Source organism: Aquarana catesbeiana, linkage group LG07, assembly GCF_042186555.1.
Source record: "Aquarana catesbeiana isolate 2022-GZ linkage group LG07, ASM4218655v1, whole genome shotgun sequence".
Classification (NCBI taxonomy): Eukaryota; Metazoa; Chordata; class Amphibia; order Anura; family Ranidae; genus Aquarana; species Aquarana catesbeiana.
The window spans coordinates 301,931,821-301,954,652 of record NC_133330.1 but is presented as its reverse complement, the minus strand read 5'-3'; the positions used below and the strand labels follow the sequence as shown (position 1 = coordinate 301,954,652).

General features: G+C 46.3%; 1 protein-coding gene across 1 annotated transcript in view; it reads right to left on the bottom strand.

Moving 5' to 3' along the window:
• The window catches only part of STIL (STIL centriolar assembly protein), a 72,039-nt gene that overhangs the window by 2,618 nt on the left and 46,589 nt on the right, over window positions 1–22,832 (bottom strand). The window contains exons 15-16 of the mRNA XM_073593585.1: window positions 12,198–12,369; window positions 6,707–6,963 (exon numbers count right to left, since the gene is read on the bottom strand). Of these exons, the coding sequence (XP_073449686.1) occupies window positions 6,707–6,963; window positions 12,198–12,369 (429 nt within the window). The remainder of the gene's footprint in view (window positions 1–6,706; window positions 6,964–12,197; window positions 12,370–22,832) is intronic.

Genomic DNA, 22,832 nt, shown 5'->3' with positions numbered 1-22,832 from the left:
CTATGTACTACATACTTGGTGGATCGAAAAGAAATTGTACAATCAATTTGTGGTTTGCATAAAGTAAATGCAAAAAAATAGGATTTTTATAACAGCTTACCTGTAGAATCCTTTTCTTTTTCATCACGGGACACACAGCCATAATAGTGACTATGCACACCCAAGACAGGAAGTCCACTCCCTATATAACCCCTCCCACTACTGGGAGTACCTCAGTTTTTGTAGCAAAGCAATACACGTGTATACCAGAAAGAAGGGAGGGACCTCTGTGTCCCGTGATGTACTTCAAAGAAAAGGATTTTACAGGTAAGCTGTTATAAAAATCCTATTTTCTTTAATTGTACATCACAGGACACAGAGCCATAGTAGTTACTATGTGGGATGCCCCAGAGCAATGCAACCTGAAAGGAGGGAGACGCAACAAAATTAGGTCACCATGAGACCAGAGGGCTTATACTGCTGCTTGCAGCACACTGCGCCCAAAGGCGATATCCTCATAACCTTTTACATCTACTTGATAGAATCTGGTAAAAGTATGGACAGAAGACCAAGTTGTGGCCTTGCAGATTTGAGCCATGGAGGATTGGTGATGCACTGCCCAGGAAGCACTAACAGCCCTGGTGGAGTACACTTTAATTTGAAAAGGTGGAATTTTTCTCTTTAAACCATAAATTTGAACAATTACTTTTCAAATCCATTTAAAAAAATAGTAAATTTCGATGCTGCCTGTCCTCTTTTAGGACCTTCAGGCAACACAAACTAAACATCCGTTTTCTGAATCTGAGCAGTCGCCTTCAAGTAGACTTTGACAGCTCTCACAACATCAAGAGAATGTAGTGATTTTTCTTCGGCAGAACAGGGTTCTGGGAAAAAATTAAGGCAGAACAATATCCTGGTTTAGATGAAAACCAGATACTACCTTCGGTAGAAAATTAAGATGAGGACGCAATACAACCTTATCCTTGTGAATAATTGAATATGGCTCTTTACAAGAAAGAGTAGCCAACTCTGATACCCTTCTTGCAGAAGATATGGCTACCAGAAAAACTAGTTTCCTTGTCAGGAGGACCAAGGGAATATGTTGTATCGGCTCAAAAGGCTGTTTCTGTAATGCCAACAGAACTAAATTTAAGTCCCAAGGGTTCAGGGGTGACCTAACTGGAGGATTAAGCCGTGTTACCCCCTGAATAAAGCTACGAACCAAAGAAAGCGAAGCAAGTGGTTATTGAAGTAATACCGACAAGGCAGAAACCTGGCCTTTGATAGTACTAGGGGCCAACTTTGATTCTATCTATGACATATTTCCTGGGGTGCCAACCAAATTCACACCAGGAGACATATGCCTTCCAGACTCTATAATATATGACTCTGGAGGCCGGCTTCCTTGCATTAACCAAGATAGGCACCACTGAACCTGACAGCCCATGCTTCTTCAGAATGTTGGTCTCAATAGCCAAAGCCTCAAATTTAGCATTTGTAAGGTATGATGGAATACCATACCTTGCGAGAGAAGACCTTTACGATCTCTGCATATCAAGATCTCCTAGGCCACAAGAATCACCTACTTTCCTTCCTGCTTGATCCTGCGAAGAAGTCGTGGAAGCAGCAGAACAGGAGGTAATGCATAAATCAGTGAAAACTGATTCCACGGGAATACCAAGGCATCTGTTCCGCATGCCAGCGGATCTTTTGTTCTTGACACAAAGTTGACGATCTTTTTGTTGAACCTGGACGCAAACAGATCCACGTCTGGAATTCCCCATTTTTGACATATTATCAGAAAGATGTCGGGGTGAAGAGACCATTCTCCCGGGAAGAACTGCTGGCCACTCAAGTAGTCCGCCTACCAATTCTCTATTCCTGGAATGAAGACTGCCGATAAGCAAGGTATATTGTTTTCTCCCAAGTTAGGATACGATTCACCTCTCTCTGGGCTGCACGACATCTCGTGCCCCTTGGTGATTGATATAGGCCACTGCTGTGGCACTGTCGGATTGGATCCTGACAGGACAATTCCGTAGCCTGAACATCCAGGCCCTCGGGGCCAGACATGCTGCCCAAATCTCTAGAATATTGATGGGCAAGGTCATTTCTGATTTGGACCATTTCCCTTGGACAGTCACTTCTTCCAGGACTGCTCCCCAACCCAAAAGGCTGGCATCTGTTACCACCTTCCAGGTAACTGGTAGGAAGGATTTTCCTTTCTGCAGATTCTTGGCCATCAACCACCAACTGAGGCTTTGGCGCACCTTTGGAGACAAACGCATTGGGAAGTCTAGAGCTTGGACCTTCTTGTTCCAAGCCGATAGGATACTGTTTTGCAGTAGTCTCGAATGAAGCCACCATCTTTCCCAACAATCTCATGCGAAGTCGAATAGAAGGATTCTTTGCATTGACCACCTGAAAGTTCCCTTATGGCACTGATCTTTGCCTGGGGCAAGAACACCCTCTTCTAAGCTGTATCTATGATCAGACCCAAGTATTCCAATCTCCTTGATGGTTTTAAGAAAGACTTTTCTAGGTTGAGAATCAAACCTAGGTATTCCAGGTAGCTGACTTTGGTGACCAAACTCTGGTCTAAATGGGCTACCAACTCGTCTATCAAGAGCAGATAGTCTAAGTAAGCTAGAATCGTTATACCTTGAGCCCTTAATCTGGCGAGCCAGGACCTTTGTAAACACTCGAGGTGCAGTAGCTAGACCGAAAGGCAGAGCTACAAACTGAAAATGAAGATTTTCTATCTAGAAGCGCAGATATTTCTGGTGAGCGGGAAAAATAGGTACATGGAGTTAAGCATTCTTGATGTCTACTGACGCTAGAAGTTGTCCACCTTGTAGAATGGAGGCTGCTGATCGGATTGACTCCATGCGAAAAGAGCGGATGTTCAAAAACCGGTTTAGATCTTTGAGATCTAGAATGGGTCCGACATCCCCATTTGGTTTTGGTACCGTGAAAAGGTTTGAATAAAACCCCAATCCCTGCTCTTCCATGGGGACCACCGATATCACCTTGTGAGACAAAAGATGGTCCAATGCTTGAAAGAGAGAGACTTCTTTTTCTCTGGATCCCTGGGAACGTTTGATCTGAGAAAACGAGGAGACGGGGACTCTCGGAACTCTAGTTTGTACCCTAGAGTTATTGAGGAGGCCACCCATTTGTCTCGACACTCTTCCTGCCAGATCCTTGAACACTGCAGAAGTCTTCCCCCACTCGAGCGAGTGGGGGCACGCCTTCATGATGAGGCCTTAGTACTTTGTTTTGTAGGCTTCCTTCCCCAGGACCTTTTTTGTCCCTGGGGTTGACTCTGAGGTTTACCGCTTGAACTTGACGGTGGAGGCCGTCAAGACTGCCTGGAGGCTGATGCCCCTGGCACTGGAGAAAAAGTTTGTTTAAATGAAATACTCCTTTAACTGGAAAAAGGGAAGTCTTCCCATTAGAAATTCTTTGGATGCATTTATCCAGATCATCCCTAAACAGCCGTTTACCACGAAAGGGAAAACTAGCCAGGAGCTTTTTGCATGGTGCTTCGGCTGACCAATTTTTCAACCATAGTATTCTACGCATATGCACCAGCCCAAGCGTAGGGCGCGAGGCCTGGAGAATAGAATCTCTCATAGCATCTATTGCAAAACATAACACCCCTGGTAGCTTGGCCAACTCTTGGGCCAGCTGATCAGGAATAATCTTGAGCACCTGTTTAAACTGGTCTCTCAAGGATTGACATACACCAATTGCTGCCAGCGCAGGCTGAGTTACTGAACCTGCCAGAGAAAAAGTGTTTTTTCATAAGGATCCAAAGGATAAGAAGTTGGAACTCCTAAGCATTTGAGCATTGTTTACCGGACAACTTTTATTCACAGAGGATATAGCAGCGTCAATTGCTGGAATTTCCCATTTTTTTAATTAAATTTTTCCTCCATTGGATAAAGTATTGAAACCTTTTTAGGAGAGTAAAATCTGGGTGATCCCACTCAGAATACATAAGCTTTCCCAGCAATGAATGGATAGGAAAAGCATGAACAGCTTGGGGAGGCTTTAGTGAACCCAAACAAGAAGTAGGCTTATCGACAGACTCAGTTAAAGGTAGCATGAATGTGGAGCGGACCAATTCAGTAAGAGATAGTACCATCAATCTTTCAGATTGTGAACCTGATCCTTCCGCATTTGACCCCTCAGAAGAGGAGTCATCAGCCTCTTCCTGGTCCCCTGAGAGAAATTCATCATCTCCTGTGCCCGGTTCCTCAGTTTGAGGGTCCTGGGTAAAAGAAGGGGACCTATCACACTTAGTCCCATTCTGGGATGAGATTAAAGCCACTATCCTCTGCTCCAAACCCAATATGGTTGAGGAAAAAACCTCTTCAGTAACAGACAGGGGCTGCAGTGTTGGAAACAGTTGCAACACCTGACGGCCCAGATGGCTCACTCTGACCAGCCACCTCACAACTCTCAGGGGATAGAGATGGTTCTAGGCTTTTTTGAACTTGGAGTCCCTCTTGAGCCTTTTTTGGGGTTTTTCTAGCCCCCCTTCTGACCATAGCCCGATGCACACATGCAGAGGTACTACCAGAAGAAATCACATCCACTGCTTGAGCAATAGTCCAGCCACTGCCACTGCTATTAATGCTCAGCCTGATGCTATTAGTAAATGTGCCAAGGGAATGCCTGTGTCGCCAACCTCTTACATGCCCCTTTTTGCTCATGTCCCTCTGACATCTGCAGCAAGCAAAAATGGAGCTTTTAAACATACTCCCGCACTGGACGTTGCTGCACGCCAATGCTGTGCTAAGCCCCGCCCCTTCCGTTAATTGCGCTCCCTCTTTTTAAGAGAGTATTTTGCCGCATGAGCACGGGCCTCCGATCCAAGGGGATCGGCGTGTGTGCGTGGGGAGGGGATGGCGAGAAGGAGATTTGAGACAAGCTGCTGTGCAGGGGCGGTGAAAGAAACAGAGTGGCATCACCGATCGTTTTGGCTTCACTCTATCCAGGGTGAGGGGGTGAGCTTTGTCCAGGTGGGGGGCGATTAGTGGAAGAAAATACCCCCCAATCTTACCGGAGGCCTGAGCTGCTCGCTGAAGGGAAGCCTGCTGTTTCTGCTGCACAGCTTGATCTTTGAGGAAAGCATGACAAGGTACGTGCTCTATACAGCCCCCAGTGGTGACTCTTAGGCATGACAACATTTACTTTTTTTAAAAGGAGACATTTCATAAGAAAATTTAAAAATTCCTTACTCCACTTACCTTTCCTGCCGCAGGGATTTCTGTGGTAAAACCAACAGACCCAATCTTCACCCCTCACAGTGAGCTCCGTTACCAAATCTTCAGGAACCGGGAACCCACACTCCTGGACCCGTAAAGCACCCCACCAGTAAAACTTTAAGGCTGAAAACACCAAAACACTGGATCCCGGGGTCCAGCTCTCCAAAAAGAGAAGCGTTACAGGCAAAACCTTGTTTCTTCGGACACAAGGCCCAGGTACCATTCAATTCGGCCTAGAAAAGACACTTTGAATGGATCCGGTTGCATAGCTTGCCCCAGCAAAAGAATCTTCCTGTGGAGCTCAGCACAGCTTTACTCGTGACCAACACCAAAGACACTGGCGAAAAAACTATTTTTTTCCCAGGTATTCCCAGTAGTGGGGGGGTTATATAGGGAATGGACTTCCTGTTTTAGGGTGTGCCAGTGTCCATCACCTGAAGGTGGCCTATAACCCACAAAGTAACTACTATGGCTCTGTGTTCCGTGATGTACGATTAAGAAAACTTTTTTTTTGTATTTAACTAGAATATAGAGGGATTAGAACATGTCAGTTTTAATTGCGGTCTGTGCCCCTGTTAGGTAGATTTAGGCTCTCTACAGCATTTGTCCCAATTAAATATAACAGTGAAAGTAAAAGAAAATCCCATTTTGGGTTGTCCCCACAAAAAGTAGTAGAGGGGAAATATTCCAATGGGGACACTAGTTTGGATGACCTTGGGGGTCCCCAAGAGGTTCCCTAATTTGCAGGGATTTCCTCTCACTTCCTGTTTTGGCTATGGGACAGGAAGTTAAAGGAAATCTCCATAATGGGACACAGAGGTCAAGAACTAAACTGACTGATGTTACTCTATTCAAAAAAAAAAAAAAAAAAAAAAAGAAAAAAAGTTCTGCCTGAAGATCTACTTTAAGCTTTTAAAGCTCAGGCAAAGCAAGAATAAAACCATTAAATCTTAAAGACGGCCTTGCTTTTTTTAGTTCTTCAGTAGCACTCCTGTGCTAACCCAAACTCCGATTTCCTAGCAGCCTGCAGAAGACTGCTGTGCTGTATGAGAACAGCAGTCTACCACTAGTAGTCCGATACATTTTTTACAGTCAATACTACTGTGCTCCATTCAAAGCTTGTGCTCCCTGCTAACTGGAGTGCAGAAGCGGAGACTGTGCAGGAGATGTGCAAGACCACTGACAGTACATCAATGCTCCCACAGAGTACCGCGCTCCTCTATTTTAGCAGGCTGGCAGGAAATGGGAATTTGTGTTATCGCAGGAGCGCTCAAAGTAATAAAAGCAAGACTACGTAAAAGTTAACAGTTAAGGCTTACTGACTTTGTCTAAGTTGTAAAAGCTTTTGGTTTTCAGTGGAGTTTCTTCCCTTGCCAGGCTCAGACTTCTAATTTATGTTAACATTTAATTATAGGTCCTTTTCAATATAGAACTGAGGATATGGCAATTACCATGCATTATCCGCAGTGCCTCCACTGTTCAGCTTCACATCAGATGGTTCAGTGCTCATTTCCACTCCCAGAGACTTCAGCTGCTTTAAAGTGGCCCTCTGTACACTGTGCTGGTCGCTACGGCTGGGCTCACTTGGGCGACACTCCCTAGGCTTTTCCGAAACAGATCCACTTGCTCTAGAACTGACCCTGGAAATATTTTCACAAGACTCCTCACTTGCAGAGGATGAGGTCTTCAGAAAATTGTTGACTTGGTTCTAGAAAAAAAAAAAAGAAACTGAATAAGTATTTTGTGTTACCAGTACATAAAAGGAACAAATATGCAGTTTGAGACCTTTTATTATTAGAGATTTCTAGGGAGCAGGGATATTTCAGTGATAGCAATGCAGCTTATAGGTCATGGTGTAAATTCCCACTAGATTATTCTGGCCTTGGATGGTTGATTTTCTTTGTTCAGCCCACTGAAAACTAACAGATTCTTCCATCCACTCAAAACTAGTTTGATGGAGGAACCTCCCCCACCCCACATTGTATTCTGACAGTGGGACCTGACTTTGTCAGAATACACTGATCAGGGGCTTCAGCCGCTAATTTAGAAATGTTTTACAACTTGTCAGTTTGACAAAAGTCAATGTAATGCTCGTCTCCTGTCAAACATGGATGGCCATACACTGATCAAAATTCTGCTGGTCCCCCGGTCTATGGCCGGCTTTACTCTATAGATGGAAGAAACGTACCGTATATACTCGAGTACAAGTCGAATTTTTCAGCACATTTTTTTGTGCTGAAAGTGCCCCCCTCGACTTATACTCGAGTCAAGCACTTTTCTGCAGCAAAAAATTTTCATTTTCCGAACCAACTTTGGGGCCCCGTATCTCAGGGCCACTTGGTGCTAGGAACCCTAAATTTGGTGTGCAAACCCAGTGGAACTGGTACCACAACATATCCAAAGCTGAAGATCCTAGCACTAAGTGGCCCCGAGATACGGGGCCCCAAAATCAGTTCGGAAAATGTCATTCTCTGCTGCAGAAAAGTGCTTGACATTTTCTGAACTGACTTTGGGGCCCTGTATCTCGGGGCCACTTGGTGCTAGAAACACCAGCTTTGAAAATTTTATGGTGCTAGATCCACTGGGTTTGCACACCAAATTTGGGGTTCTTAGCACTAAGTGGCCCCTATACGTACGGGGCCCCAAATTCGGTCAACTGTGTCCATCTGCAGCAATGTCATTTCGGGACCCTTTGGGTTCAGAGACCCCAAATTTTGGCTGCAGCTAGGGGGCATCTAGGAACCCTTAACTACCGAGTTTGAAGTTCAGGGGACCTATGGCTGCAAATGGGCACAGTGATGCTGCAAATGGGCATTGTTGACCCTCTTTTCCACTTACAGTAGCTGTGCATTTCTCACCCTCATCTTATACTCGGGTCAATAAGTTTTTCCCATTTTTCTTGTGGTAAATTAGGGCCTCGACTTATACTCGGAAGGACTTATACTCGAGTATATACGGTACATCCTAATAAGAGACAAGTACATATTCTAAGTGCCCTGCTTGTAACTTGACCAAACTGACATGTACGCGTGTGTATCTGTATACGTTCCATTCTGTAAATGGCTGATATGGGAACAATAGATTTTAAAAGCTCCTGAGACACAGGGACTCATGTGAATGTCTCACAGGCCCCTTTCTGCGCAACTTGTGGTCCTTTGGTACTTGTGAGCATTCATTACTGAAGGGGCTGTAGTGGCAGTTTTCATGCATCATGTCCCAAGTCTCTGAAAGTCTACTTCAGCATGTATCCAACCACTCCTTAAAAGCGGAACTTTACCCATAACAACTTAGAAAAAAAAACCCCACAATGTTCTTTAGCAAGGAACATACATTAATCATTATGCTACCATAATGAGTGTGCTGTAACTTAACTCCAGCATTGTTCCCGTTTCTTCTTGCTGGAGGCTGACATTTTGCTGAAGCCCAGTGCTCCTATACAGCAGTAAATCAAAGCGGAAAGCTGTGTAAATGCAGGTCCAAAATCTACTGAAATCAGTTAGGCAGGAAGCAGCCAACTTTTGGATTGTGTGTACAGCTGTTTATTCTACAGAAGGTGGCCTCACGACTGGCTTCTGTGGAATGGCCATGCTGGAAAACTAGGGCTGCTGAAATTAATCGCAGCATCGATGCATCGCGATTCGGGTGTCCCCGATGCGGCATCGATGCATGCGACCCGAATAATCGATTTCTGGCCCCGCCCCCTCCCGGGAGAGCGCTCCGTGCGTAAAGCTGTTATTAGTGTGTATATTGCGGTCATGTGACACTCGGCCGCGCCTCCCTCCTCTCAGTCTCTCCTGATGTCAGCTCCGCCCACTGACTGGAGCTATCAGGTCAGAAGAGAGGCGGGCGGGGCTGACATCAGGAGAGACGTGAGAGGAGGGAGGCGCGGCCGAGTGTCACATGACCGCAATATACACACTAATAACAGCTTTACGCACGGAGCGCTCTCCCGGGAGAATTCACTGCCCACCTCAGATGTGACAACCGGCGGAACACCGGCCGCACAAATGGAGATCGGGGGGAGATGGTGAGCAGGCAGATCGCCCTGCTCATTACAGGCTGCCACCGGCAGAGCAGCATGTGAGTACGGAGGGGGAGGGGCGCTGTGACACAAGTCCATATCATAAATTGTCTTCTATGTGCCTTCATCACACCACAACTCTGCATTATTGTCCGCAGTCTGTGCCCATCTCCTGTGCCATGTCCGCCGCAGTCTGTGCCCATCTCCTGTGCCATGTCCGCCGCAGTCTGTGCCCATCTCCTGTGCCATGTCCGCCGCAGTCTGTGCCCATCTCCTGTGCCATGTCCGCCGCAGTCTGTGCCCATCTCCTGTGCCATGTCCGCCGCAGTCTGTGCCCATCTCCTGTGCCATGTCCGCCGCAGTCTGTGCCCATCTCCTGTGCCATGTCCGCCGCAGTCTCTGACCATCTCCTGTAGCATGCCCGCAGTCTCTGACCATCTCCTGTAGCATGCCCGCAGTCTCTGACCATCTCCTGTAGCATGCCCGCAGTCTCTGACCATCTCCTGTAGCATGCCCGCAGTCTCTGACCATCTCCTGTAGCATGCCCGCAGTCTCTGACCATCTCCTGTAGCATGCCCGCAGTCTCTGACCATCTCCTGTAGCATGCCCGCAGTCTCTGACCATCTCCTGTAGCATGCCCGCAGTCTCTGACCATCTCCTGTAGCATGCCCGCAGTCTCTGACCATCTCCTGTAGCATGCCCGCAGTCTCTGACCATCTCCTGTAGCATGCCCGCAGTCTCTGACCATCTCCTGTAGCATGCCCGCAGTCTCTGACCATCTCCTGTAGCATGCCCGCAGTCTCTGACCATCTCCTGTAGCATGCGCGCAGTCTCTGACCATCTCCTGTAGCATGCGCGCAGTCTCTGACCATCTCCTGTAGCATGCGCGCAGTCTCTGACCATCTCCTGTAGCATGCGCGCAGTCTCTGACCATCTCCTGTAGCATGCGCGCAGTCTCTGACCATCTCCTGTAGCATGCGCGCAGTCTCTGACCATCTCCTGTAGCATGCGCGCAGTCTCTGACCATCTCCTGTAGCATGCGCGCAGTCTCTGACCATCTCCTGTAGCATGCGCGCAGTCTCTGACCATCTCCTGTAGCATGCGCGCAGTCTCTGACCATCTCCTGTAGCATGCGCGCAGTCTCTGACCATCTCCTGTAGCATGCGCGCAGTCTCTGACCATCTCCTGTAGCATGCGCGCAGTCTCTGACCATCTCCTGTAGCATGTCCGCAGTCTCTGACCATCTCCTGTAGCATGTCCGCAGTCTCTGACCATCTCCTGTAGCATGTCCGCAGTCTCTGACCATCTCCTGTAGCATGTCCGCAGTCTCTGACCATCTCCTGTAGCATGTCCGCAGTCTCTGACCATCTCCTGTAGCATGTCCGCAGTCTCTGACCATCTCCTGTAGCATGTCCGCAGTCTCTGACCATCTCCTGTAGCATGCCCGCAGTCTCTGACCATCTCCTGTAGCATGTCCGCAGTCTCTGACCATCTCCTGTAGCATGTCCGCAGTCTCTGACCATCTCCTGTAGCATGTCCGCAGTCTCTGATCATCTCCTGTAGCATGTCCGCAGTCTCTGATCATCTCCTGTAGCATGTCCGCAGTCTCTGATCATCTCCTGTAGCATGTCCGCAGTCTCTGATCATCTCCTGTAGCATGTCCGCAGTCTCTGATCATCTCCTGTAGCATGTCTGCAGTCTCTGATCATCTCATGTAGCATGTCCGCAGGCTCTGACCATCTCCTTTAGTATTGTGGAAGAGAGCCTGGAGCTCCTCTGCTGTCTCTTTTTTTTTCTTAAGAACAGATAGAATAAAAAAAATGGAGTCCTCCTGACTACTTGAATTTTTTTTTGATGAAAACCATGAGAACTTGCGGACTTGCGCTGTAATCGTGATGCATCGTGATGCATCGCGGAATCGAATCGAATCGAATCGTTGACTTGATAATCGTAATCGAATCGAATCGTGAGGCCAGTGAAGATGCGCAGCCCTATGGAAAACCAGCAGAAGGAAGCTACAGCGCTACTGCAAAATATTGATGGATATCGGGGCAGGGTCAAGAATTGTGGGATAGTATATAACAAAAGGGAGATGAATGAATCCAATTAGATGGTGGCAGCTCCCCTAGACCAGGTCTTGAGATCCTATAACACATATAAAAAACAAGCAGAAGAAGACGCCGCCAATTAAAACGTAGACTATGAAAATGGACATAAAAGGATAAAATAATATATTGCATTCACTGTATATGGATGATCAGTGTGCATGTCACCCTTTGGAGTGTGGCCATTAGGCCAACACCAGCCGCTTGCCTGCCCACCTCTGCAGTCCTCTGGACTGGCAGGCATTCCATCTCCCAGCACCTAGCAGTCTTCACTTTCTTCCATCTAGCTGCAAACTGCTTGTAGTCTAGCTGCCTCCTAGCACCACTCTGCCGACACCGGCCGCTGACCTCTGCAGTTCTCCTGATGGCCACATTCCCAAGGCTGACATGCACATGGACCATCCATATAAAGCGAGCGCAATATATTATTTTATCCTTTAAATGTCCATTTTCAAACAGTTAGCATTTAGATAGAGGTGCCCTCTTCTGCTTCTGCCAACGCTGATCAGTGTGTTCTGGCAGGGAAGGGGGGTTTCCCCTGTCAGAATCCAAAAGCACATCGGGGGAGATCATTGCACTAACATCACTTGTGTTATTACGACAATCTCTGTTTTTTTTCATTCAGTATGCTGATCTTTAAAAAACCTGAGGGAGGAATTTATGACTCACTTCCCCTGTTTATTATTGCCTTATGTGACAAAACTGATAAATGTCCATATATTGTATCAGGTCCATACAGGGTAATTATTTTTTCCCTTCGCAACCCGTTCAGGACTCAAAAATGTACTCTAAGTGTAAATATATCAATATACTTACAAGTAAATCTTGATATAACTTCTCTTGGGGCAAACTGGGGACAGAAAATTCATGATCCAAGTCTTTTTGGTTCCCATGGTGCTCTTGAGATGCATCATACCCGCTGGCAGTAGCTGACAATCGCCCATCGTGCAGAAGATGAGACAGAGGCTCGCTCCTTGCATTACCAACACTGAGAGGAGAAAAATAAAACACGGACAGTGAGCTTTAAAGACAAACTAAAGCATGTTTTCAACTAACACATCTTGTGCTATTAAAACATTGGCCCAAGAGACAGCCAACATTGGCCCAAGAGATATTGGACTACCCCAATTTTAAAAAACGCAGTGTCCCAAACTTTTAAAAGGTACTTCATATGAATATTTACAGATGTTCTTGCTGGTTGTCAGCATACCAAAATTAAAGTTCAGCAAGGAGTTAAAAAGTGATTACAAGGTAAGGCCTTAATTATACGGGGATACATAGTTGTTCCATTCATCCCTGTGCAGCCAGTCCCATTCCAATCAATTCGGACACAGCTGCTACTCCTAAATGCCATGAAAGGGACCGCCTGCACAGGAATGCAGGTAACACCTATTTCAACATAAACATTTGCTCTCCATTATACTCTGCTGGGTTACACATCAGAGCCCAAATTTTGTAGCCCATTCATAAAAAGTTTCAATGTGTAACCTCCATCGCTTCACATTTCCATCTGCTGAATGCAACAGAGAATTTGAGGAGAGATGGTCATGTGATGGTCTCTATATTGGCTTTTTTTTCTTCTTCCATACACTACACATTATGTCTATTGCTCTCCACTGGCTTCAGGTTCCCAAAGCCAGTGTAGAGCAATGCACATTTGTCGAGCACACTTCTGTGTTTTATAAATGTGAGTTTTTAAAGAATGGCCACACCACAGCTTTTTAATTGTCCTCCTAAGGGTCACAGGAGGTGGTAACAATAGGATTTTTTTAAAACAGCTTACCTGTAAAATCCTTTTCTTTCGAAGGACATCACGGGACACAGAGCCACAGTAATTACTGATGGGTTATATAGGTATCACTGGTGATTGGACACTGGCACACCCTATTAGGAAGTTCAACCCCCTATATAATCCCTCCCCCTTGCAGGGATACCTCAGTTTTGTAGCCAAGCAATATAGTGTATTAGAAGAGGGGCGGGACCTCTGTGTCCCGTGATGTCCTTCGAAAGAAAAGGATTTTACAGGTAAGCTGTTTTAAAAAATCCTATTTTCTTTCTCGAACATCACGGGACACAGAGCCACAGTAATTACTGATGGGATGTCCCAGAGCAATGCTACCTGAGGGGGGGGAACCACGACCAAGTAGGGTGCAATCAGACCTGAGGACCCTGTACCGCTGCCTGCAACACACTACGCCCAAAGGCGATATCCTCATGCCTTCTCACATCCACCTGATAGAATGTGGTGAATGTATGAACTGAAGACCAGGTTGCGGCCTTGCAGATTTGAGCCATAGAGGCCCGGTGATGCACTGCCCAAGAAGCACCAAAAGCCCTTGTGGAATGTGCCCTGATCTGAAACGGAGGAATCTTCTGTTTCAAACCGTAAGCTTGAATGATCAACTGTCGAATCCATTTAGAAATTTTGCAGTAGCGCGGCCTGTCCTCTATTGGGACCCTCTGGCAGCACAAACTAAAACATCCGTCTTGCGGATCTGAGTAGTTGCCCCTAGATAGGCCTTAACTGCTCTTACTACATCCAACGAATGTAGAGATCTCTCTTCCGGAGAACAGGGATCTGGAAAAAAGGAAGGTAGAACAATGTCTTGGTTTAAATGAAAATCAGAAACCACCTTCGGTAAAAAACTAGGATGAGGGCGTAGTACCACTCTATCCTTGTGTATAATCAAATAAGGCTCCTTACAGGAAAGAGCTGCTAATTCTGATACTTTTCTAGCAGAAGAGATGGCCACCAGAAAAATTAATTTCCTTGTCAACAAGACCAAAGGAATCTGACTTATTGGTTCAAAAGGCTGTTTCTGTAACACAGCCAGGACCAAATTCAAGTCCCAGGGGTTTAGGGGCGCTTTAACCGGAGGATTAAGACGCATCACCCCCTGCATAAAGTTTCGGACCAAAGAATGCGAAGCAAGTGGCCGCTGAAATAATACTGATAAAAGCAGAAACCTGGCCCTTGATGGTACTCAAGGCCAGCTTCATCTCTAATCCCATCTGTAGAAAATCAAGGATTCTACCTATGACATATTTCCTGGGATGCCAACCTCTGGATTCACACCAGGTTATATAAGCTTTCCAGACTCTATGATAAATCATCCTGGAAGCTGGCTTCCTTGCATTAATCAAGGTAGATATGACAGGACCTGAGAGCCCACGACTCTTCAGAATGTGGGTCTCAATAGCCAAACCGTCAAATTTAGCGCTTGTAAGGCAGGATGAAACACTGGACCTTGAGATAACAGGTCTGGGCGTACCGGTAGGGTCCACGGGGAACCCACCGTCATCCTTACTATTTCTGCATACCAAGTCCTTCTGGGCCAAGCGGGGGCCACCAGAAGTACCGACTTCCTTTCCTGCCTGATCCTGCGAAGGAGTCGTGGTAGTAGCAGAATAGGCGGGAATGCGTAAATCAGTGAGAACCGATGCCACGGAATCACCAACGCATCCGTCCCGCATGCAAGAGGATCTTTTGTCCTTGCCACAAATCTGTCTATCTTTTTTTGAATCGGGATGCAAAGAGATCTACATCTGGAACCCCCCCATCTTTGGCATATGGCCCAAAAGACGTCGGGATGCAGAGACCATTCCCCTGGAAGTAACTGCTGGCGACTTAGATAGTCCGCCTGCCAATTTTCTATTCCCGGGATGAAAACTGCCGATATGCATGGCACATGTATCTCTGCCCAGACTAAGATCTGGTTCACCTCTTTTTGAGCAGCTCGGCTCCGGGTGCCTCCCTGATGATTGACATAAGCCACTGCTGTGGCATTGCCGGACTGGATCCTGACCGGACAACCCTGTAGCCTGATAGTCCAGGCTTTCAGAGCTAGATGTATCGCCCGGATCTCCAGAATGTTGATGGGTAAGGTCCTCTCTGTCTTGGACCATACCCCTTGGACCGCAGCCTGTTCCAGAACTGCTCCCCAACTTGACAGACTGGCATCTGTTGTTACCACCGTCCAGGTAACCGGTAGAAAGGATTTCCCCTTCTGCAGGTTTTCGGGTATGAGCCACCAAATGAGGCTCTGACGCACCGCATGCGACAGGTGCATCGGAAAGTCTAATGCCTGAACCTTCTTGTTCCAGGTCGACAGAATACTGTGTTGCAGCATTCTTGAGTGAAACTGAGCATAGGGAACTGCTTCGAATGAAGACACCATCTTCCCTAGTAGCCTCATACAAAGGCGGACTGAGGGACCCTTCTTGGTCCTTACTGTCAGAATCAGCTCTCTCAAAGCAGTGATCTTTGCCTGGGGTAGAAATATTTTCTCCTGGCTTGTATCTATAATCAGACCTAAATACTCCAGTCTTCTTACTGGTTTTAGGAAAGACTCTTCCAAGTTGAGGATCCAACCCAGGTGTTCTAGATACCCGACTGTGGTCCTCAAGTTTCCATTCAAAGAGGCTATCGACCGGTCTATCAAGAGCAGGTCGTCTAGGTATGCTATGACAGCTACACCCTGAGCCCTTAATCTGGCCAGAGGAGGAGCCAAGATCTTTGTGAACACTCGAGGTGCAGTGGCTATCCCGAAAGGCAGAGCCACAAACTGGAAATGGCGCCCTCCTACCTCGAAGCGCAGAAACTTCTGATGAGCAGGAAAAATGGGCACATGCAGATATGCATCTCTGATGTCTATTGATGCCAGAAATTCTCCTCCCTGCAGGGTGGGAACTACTGTTCGAATTGATTCCATGCGGAAGGATTGAATCCTTAGGAATCGGTTCAGATCCCTTAAGTCCAGAATGGGCCTGATATCCCCATTTGGCTTTTGGACCGTAAACAGGTTGGAATAGAAGCCCAATCCCTGGTCCTTTGCGGGAACTATCATAATGACCTCCTGCGACAAAAGTCGCTCTAACGCTAGAAGGAGCGACTGCTTCTTCTCTGGGTCTCTGGGAACATTTGATCTGAGGAACCGAGGAGAGGGGAATTCCTGAAACTCCAGCTTGTACCCTAAGGTTACCGTGGAGACTACCCATCTGTCCTGGAAGTCCTCCTGAAGGAGCTCTGAGAACTGTCGCAGTCTTCCCCCCACTCGAGTGAGCGGGGGCGCCCCCTCATGCAGAGGTCTTAGTGTTTTGCCTAGTAGGCTTCTTTCCCCAGGACTTCTTTTGTCCCTGGGGTTGACTCTTGTCTCTGGACCCCGATGGAGGCGGCCGTCGAGACTGCCTGGAGGCTGAAGCCCCCGGCGCTGGGGAAAGAGTCCGTTTGAAAGAGGGACGCTTACTCTTCTTCTTGACAGGTAAGAGAGTGCTTTTCCCACAAGAGATTCTCTTGATATAGTTATCCAAGTCCTCTCCAAACAACCTTGCACCACGAAATGGAAACCCAGCCAGTAGCTTCTTACATGGTGCTTCGGCTGACCAATTTTTCAACCATAGGATTCTACGTATATGCACCAACCCCAGTGAAAGACGGGAGGTTTGCACGATAGAATCTCTAATGGCGTCAACCACAAAGCATAAGGCCGCTGGAAGGTTAGCAAACCCCTGGGCCTGCTGTTCAGGTAATACTTTGATGACCTGCTTAACATGGTCTCTTAAGTATTGACAGACTCCAATCGCTGCTACTGCAGGTTGGGCCACTGATCCTGCTAAGGAGAAAACATCCTTCAATAGGGATTCCATCATTTTATCTACAGGATCCCTGAGCATTGTCTACAGGACAAGTCAGGCTATTATTTACGGAGGAAATGGTGGCATCAATAGCCGGTATTCCCCACATTTTAATAAACTTTTCTTCCATCGGATAAAGTGTTGAAAACTTTCTCGGCGGAAAAAAAAAAAAAAAAAAAACGTTTGTCTGGGTGATCCCACTCAGAATAAATAAGCTTTTCAAGTAAAGTATGAACAGGAAAAGCATGTGCTGCTTGGAAAGGTTTCAGTGACCCCAAAGCAGAAGAGGATTCTTTAGCAGTTTCAGGTATGGGCAACTTAAATGTGGAGCAGACCAATCCAGTGAGGATCTGCACTAAGACTTTCTCCTCTTGGGAAGTCGCAGAGGGTCCCTCTCCACCTGAATCCCCCGAAGAGGAATCATCCATCCCATCCCGATCCTCTGAAAGGGATTCATCTCCTTTATCCCAGAGCTCCTCTGTCTGAGGGTCTTGGGGAACAGAGGAAAGCCTAGTGCGTTTTCTTCCACTGAGTGAAGACGTAATCACGGCCATTAATCTTTCCTCTAGACCATTAATGGTTGAGGAAAAAACCTCTTGTGTAATATATACAGGGGCTGAAGTGCCAGAAGCAGGTGTAGCCCCTGACCCCGATGGCTCTCCCTGGCTAGCCGTCCCTGGCCCATCTTTAGGGGGGGAGGATGCTGCCGACAGGGGGCCCTCAGAACCTGAACGAGATCCCCTAGTGTCTCTGGTTCCTGGTGTGCTTGAACCTCTTCTACCCATAGTGCAAAGCAACAAGGTGTGAGGTATACAAATGAACACTGTCCGCTGAGCGATGTAGTCTGGCTAAAAGCCTTGCTACCCAATGCTCAGTCTGGTGTTACTTCAGTAAATGCTGCCTAGGAGAATGCCTGTGTCCCACCTTACATGCGACCGTCAGCTCTGTGTCTCTCAGAAGGCTGAGTGCACCTGTACAGAGTGCCTTTAATAGCCTGCAGCTGGCCTGAGTGGGAGTCTAAGCACTCTGTGCTGACGTCCCGCCCCCTCCTCTACCGCCCCCCCCCCCCCAGTTTTGAAAAAAACGAGCGCTTCCCGCGCTGCCGACTCTCCTGTCATGCTTCCGGAGAAAGGCTGGGGATGGGGGGGGGGGGGAGGCTGGTAACAAGATCTTCCTGAACGGCTATCTTGAGAGATGGTGGCCATTAGGCCGCAGAGCCCGGGTGGTATAACCACTTTCTAGACCCCTGTGGCCCCTCTCTAGCCTGGGGGAACATTCAAACATGAGAAATCCCCCTTTCCACCTTACCTGTTTGCAGCCTGCTTGAGACGCTGGGACATAATCAGCGATTACAACACCTGAGACAGAGTCAGCATGTGCAGGTTTGTGCTCTTGGCAGCCCCCGGTGGTCACAATAGGCATAGCATGCATTTGCCTTAAAGGAGAAAAGCCACTAGAACTCAAAAATTCTGTGGAATCTCCTCTTACCTTATCCAGCCGCAGGGTGCTGTTTACACAGACCCAATCTTCACCTCTCACGGTGGGCTCCGTTTGAAAAAACCGTCAGAGACTGGGGCCCCCATCAGTAGGGGGATCCAACAGTTCTGGGACCGTAAAGCACTTCGCCAGAAATTAGGAAGTTTAAAGCCATTTTCTGATCTGCGGGGTCCAGCTCTCTAAAAAGAGAAGCATTACGGGTAAAACCTCGTTTCTTCGGACACGAGGCCCGGGTACCATTCAATTCGGCCATGAAAAGACACTCTGAATGGATCCGGTTCGCCTGGCTTGCCCCAGTATAGGATCTTAGGATATTCCCTTTGGAGCTCAGCACAGGACATCTTTACACATCCATCACCTAAGACACTGGCGTAAAAACTGAGGTATCCCTGCAAGGGGGAGGGATTATATAGGGGGTTGAACTTCCTGATAGGGTGTGCCAGTGTCCAATCACCAGTGATACCTATATAACCCATCAGTAATTACTGTGGCTCTGTGTCCCGTGATGTTCGAGAAAGAAAAAAAGTTTTGAGACTAGTTTTGTAACACGGCAAAAGATGGCAGCACAAGGCTGCATGCAGTCACAGGGAGCACCAATCTTCATAAAATCAGTGTGGCAAAAGACATTGTCCTGTGTACATTGGGAGCTTTGCAACTGATGCAATTCTGACCACGTGTGTTACGTCATCTGCCATTTCATCATGGATGGCAAGTTAGAACAAAGAGCAAACGTGCAATTCTGCGTTAAAACTGGGTAACTCTGCCACAGAGATGTTTGACATTATTCAGCAGGTTTACGGCAATGCTGCGATGAGGATGAAGATCCAGCTCAAAGGTTGTCGTTTTGATACCACTGCAGAGATCCAGCATGAATAGCAGAAGGTGCTTGACAAGCTTCAAAAAGAAGACTTCCAGGACACGTTCCAGAAATGGGAGCGCTGTATTGCTGTGCAAGGGGACTATTTTGAAGGGGATAATGTGTAAACATAGATAAAGAACGTACTTTGTAAACAGAGCTAGTCTCATGGCTTCCCTTTATAAAGGCCATATATAACTATGACTTGCATTTATTTCAGTCTACATAAATGTGATTTCAAACCTTAGAACTAGAAATAGAACAACGTTATCAATTGAAAGGTCATAATATAGCATGGAAAACAAAACTGGTAACAGAGTCATTAGTATTAGCATTTTCTCTGTTAAAGTATCCACCCAGCCCAAGAGTCTGCAGCAGATAAGCAACCTGGCATTTCAAGATGTGGGTGGGAGGGGTTTTCTTATGAAAGCAAGAAAGTGTGTCACACACGCATTTTTCTGCCGGCAAATCGCTCCCAAAAAATGCAAAACACACTTTTTTTTCCTGCTCCTAGAAGCGGAAGCTTCAAAACTGCTTCTAGACTAAGGCCCCTTTCACACTGGGGCGGCGGCGGTAAAACAGCGCTATTTTTAGCGCTGTGTTTACAGTCGTTTTTCCGGCTGTATTCGGCCGCTAGCAGGAGCGGTGAATATACCGCTCCTTCACCACTCCAAAGATGCGGCTTGCACGAGTTTTTTCTTCTCCTGCCAGCGCACCGCTTCACTGTGAAAGCCCTCGGGCTTTCACACAGAACAAACAGCAGCGGCTGTTTTGGGTCGGTTCGGTTTGCAGGCGGTATTTTTAGCGCAATTACGCCTGCAAACCGCCCCAGTTTAAAAAGGGGTCTAAAACAGTGTGCAGGGGACACAGCAAAAACACTATTTGCTTCTAGAAGCAAAAAAAAAAAAAAAAAAAAAAAAAAAAAAAAAAAAAAAAAAGGCTCATAACCTGCTGCTAGAACCTATTTTTCAAGCTAGTATGCATGGACCCTTATATTCTGCATATTTAGGAAAGTATGACAGGTTAACATTACCACACCAGAACACCAAATGGTTGACCCCTGGAATATCCTATTGCCTTAAGGGATCAGGAAGGATTTTTCCTCCTGATGGATGATTGGACTATGCTTTATAAGGCTTTTTGCCTTCTTCTGGGTAAACTGTGGGTATATGGTTTAGTGTATACTTATTTTTTTTTTCCTATTGGTAGAACGTGATGGACCGATCAAGATTATTATACACACAATGTGTTTACAAAAAAGTGTGGAAACTTTTTGAACTCCTATTAAATATAAAGCGTGGAAACTTTCTGAAGAACCCTAGTGTACACAGTACAGTGCAAAAGTTTTAGGCACGTGTGAAAAAATGCTGTAAATAAAGAAAGCTTTCATAAATAGAAGTGTTAGTTTATTTTTTTTTTTTATCAATTAACAAAATGGAAAGTAAATGAATAGAAGAGAAATTCAAATAAAAATTTGGTGTGACCACCCTTTGCCTTGCAAACAGTTTTTGCATACAGTTCTTGAGGGAACTTGGCAGGTAGGTTTGTTCCAAACATCTTGGATAACTAAGCACAGTCTGTGGATGTCGGCTGCCTCAGATGCTTCTCTCTCTTAATGTAATCCCAGACAGACTCGATGTTTAGATTAGGGCTTTGTGTGGGCCAAACCATCACTTCCAGGACTCCTTGCTCTTCTTTACCTGAAGATAGTTCTTACTGACATAGGCTGTATGTTTGGGGTCATTGTCTTGCTGCAGAATAAATGTGGCAGATATTTATCTATCATGCAATACCATCGGGGAGATGTGCGATTGTCCCCAAATTTATTTTGCAGCAGGACAACAACCCCAAACATACAGCCAATGTCATTAAGAACTATCTTCAGCGTAAAGAAGAACAAGGAGTCCTGGAAGTGATGGTTTGGCACCCACAGAGCCCTGATTTCAACATAGAGTCTGTCTGGATTTACATGAAGAGATAGAAGGATCTGAGGCAGGCTACATACACAGAAGATCTGTGGTTAGTTCTTCATGACGTTTGGAACAACCTACCTGCTGAGTTCCTTCAAAAACTGTGTGCAAGTGTACCTAGAAGAATTGATGCGGTATTGAAGACAAAGGGTGGTCACCAATTGGATTTCTCTTCCTTTACTTTCAATTTTGTTAATTGATAAAAATAAAATTAACACTTCTATTTATGATAGTTTACAGCACTTTTTTTAAACTTGCCTAAACCTTTTGCACAGTACTGTATATATCTAGCTCATCCATAACAAGATTTCCCAACCAGAATGACGCAACATTAAAAAAAAATATGCAAAACTGTAGTCTAAATCTTATTGTAGCTTTTTCTGTAAATATATTATATCCCCAAACACCGTTCTATAAGAAAATAGCAACCAGGCAAGGAATGAGATGGTAGAGGTATAATGTTCCTGTCCCCTAAAGTCACAAACATCTTTAATGTCATTTTTAGATTCCATTTTATGCCTATACTGTATACTACAACTACATAATTATTCAGTCTCATGTTATAGGGCCGAAACAACTAATCGATTAATCGACAACCAATCGATTATGAAAATAGTTGTCAACCATTTTCATAATTGGTTAACCGGCCAGCCGATTAGTTGGCCTGCATACAGAGCGCATTATTTGTTTACATATCAGGAAATACAGCTTAGCACACATACAGCTCAATACACCATCCATACATGTCAGTAAGTGCCTGAGAACTTGTGAATGTGTGAGGAGCAATGCATCATGGGACTTGTAGTCCTGGGCAGGGAGTGGTTCTAAAGACAGAAGTTCTTTTTTTACCTTGCTATTGGGGCACTCTGAAGGCAGGAGGAACACAAAAGAAAAGGAGAATCAGGGCTGCTCTGTGCAAACCATTACGCAGAGCAGGTAAGTATACCATGTTTGTTGTTTCAAAAAAAAAAAAAAAAAAAAAAAATCACTTAACCTCTTGCCGACTGGCTCACGCCGATATACGTCGGCAGACGGACACGCACAGGCATATTAACATACCTGTACGCTGCCCTTTAAGAAGCAGTTTGCGGGCGTGCGCACGCCCACCGCGACCTCCGTGAGTGTGATCGCGGATCCCACGGACTATGTCTGCAGGGATACCCGCGATCGTCCCACCGATGAAGAACGGGGAAATGCTAATGTAAACAAGCATTTCCCCGTTCAGCCTAGTGACAGGACACTGATCAAAGCTCCCTGTAATTGGAAGCAGTGATCAGTGTCATGTTACACATAGCCGCCGCCCCCCCCCCCCCCAGTTAGAATCACTCCCTAGGACACACTTAAACCCTTCACTGCCCCCTAGTGGTTAACCCCTTCACTGCCAGTCACATTTACACAGTAGTCAATGCATTTTTAATTGCACTGATCCCTGTATAAATGTGAATGGTCCCAAAATCGCGCCAAAAGTGTCCGATGTGTCCGCCATAATGTCGC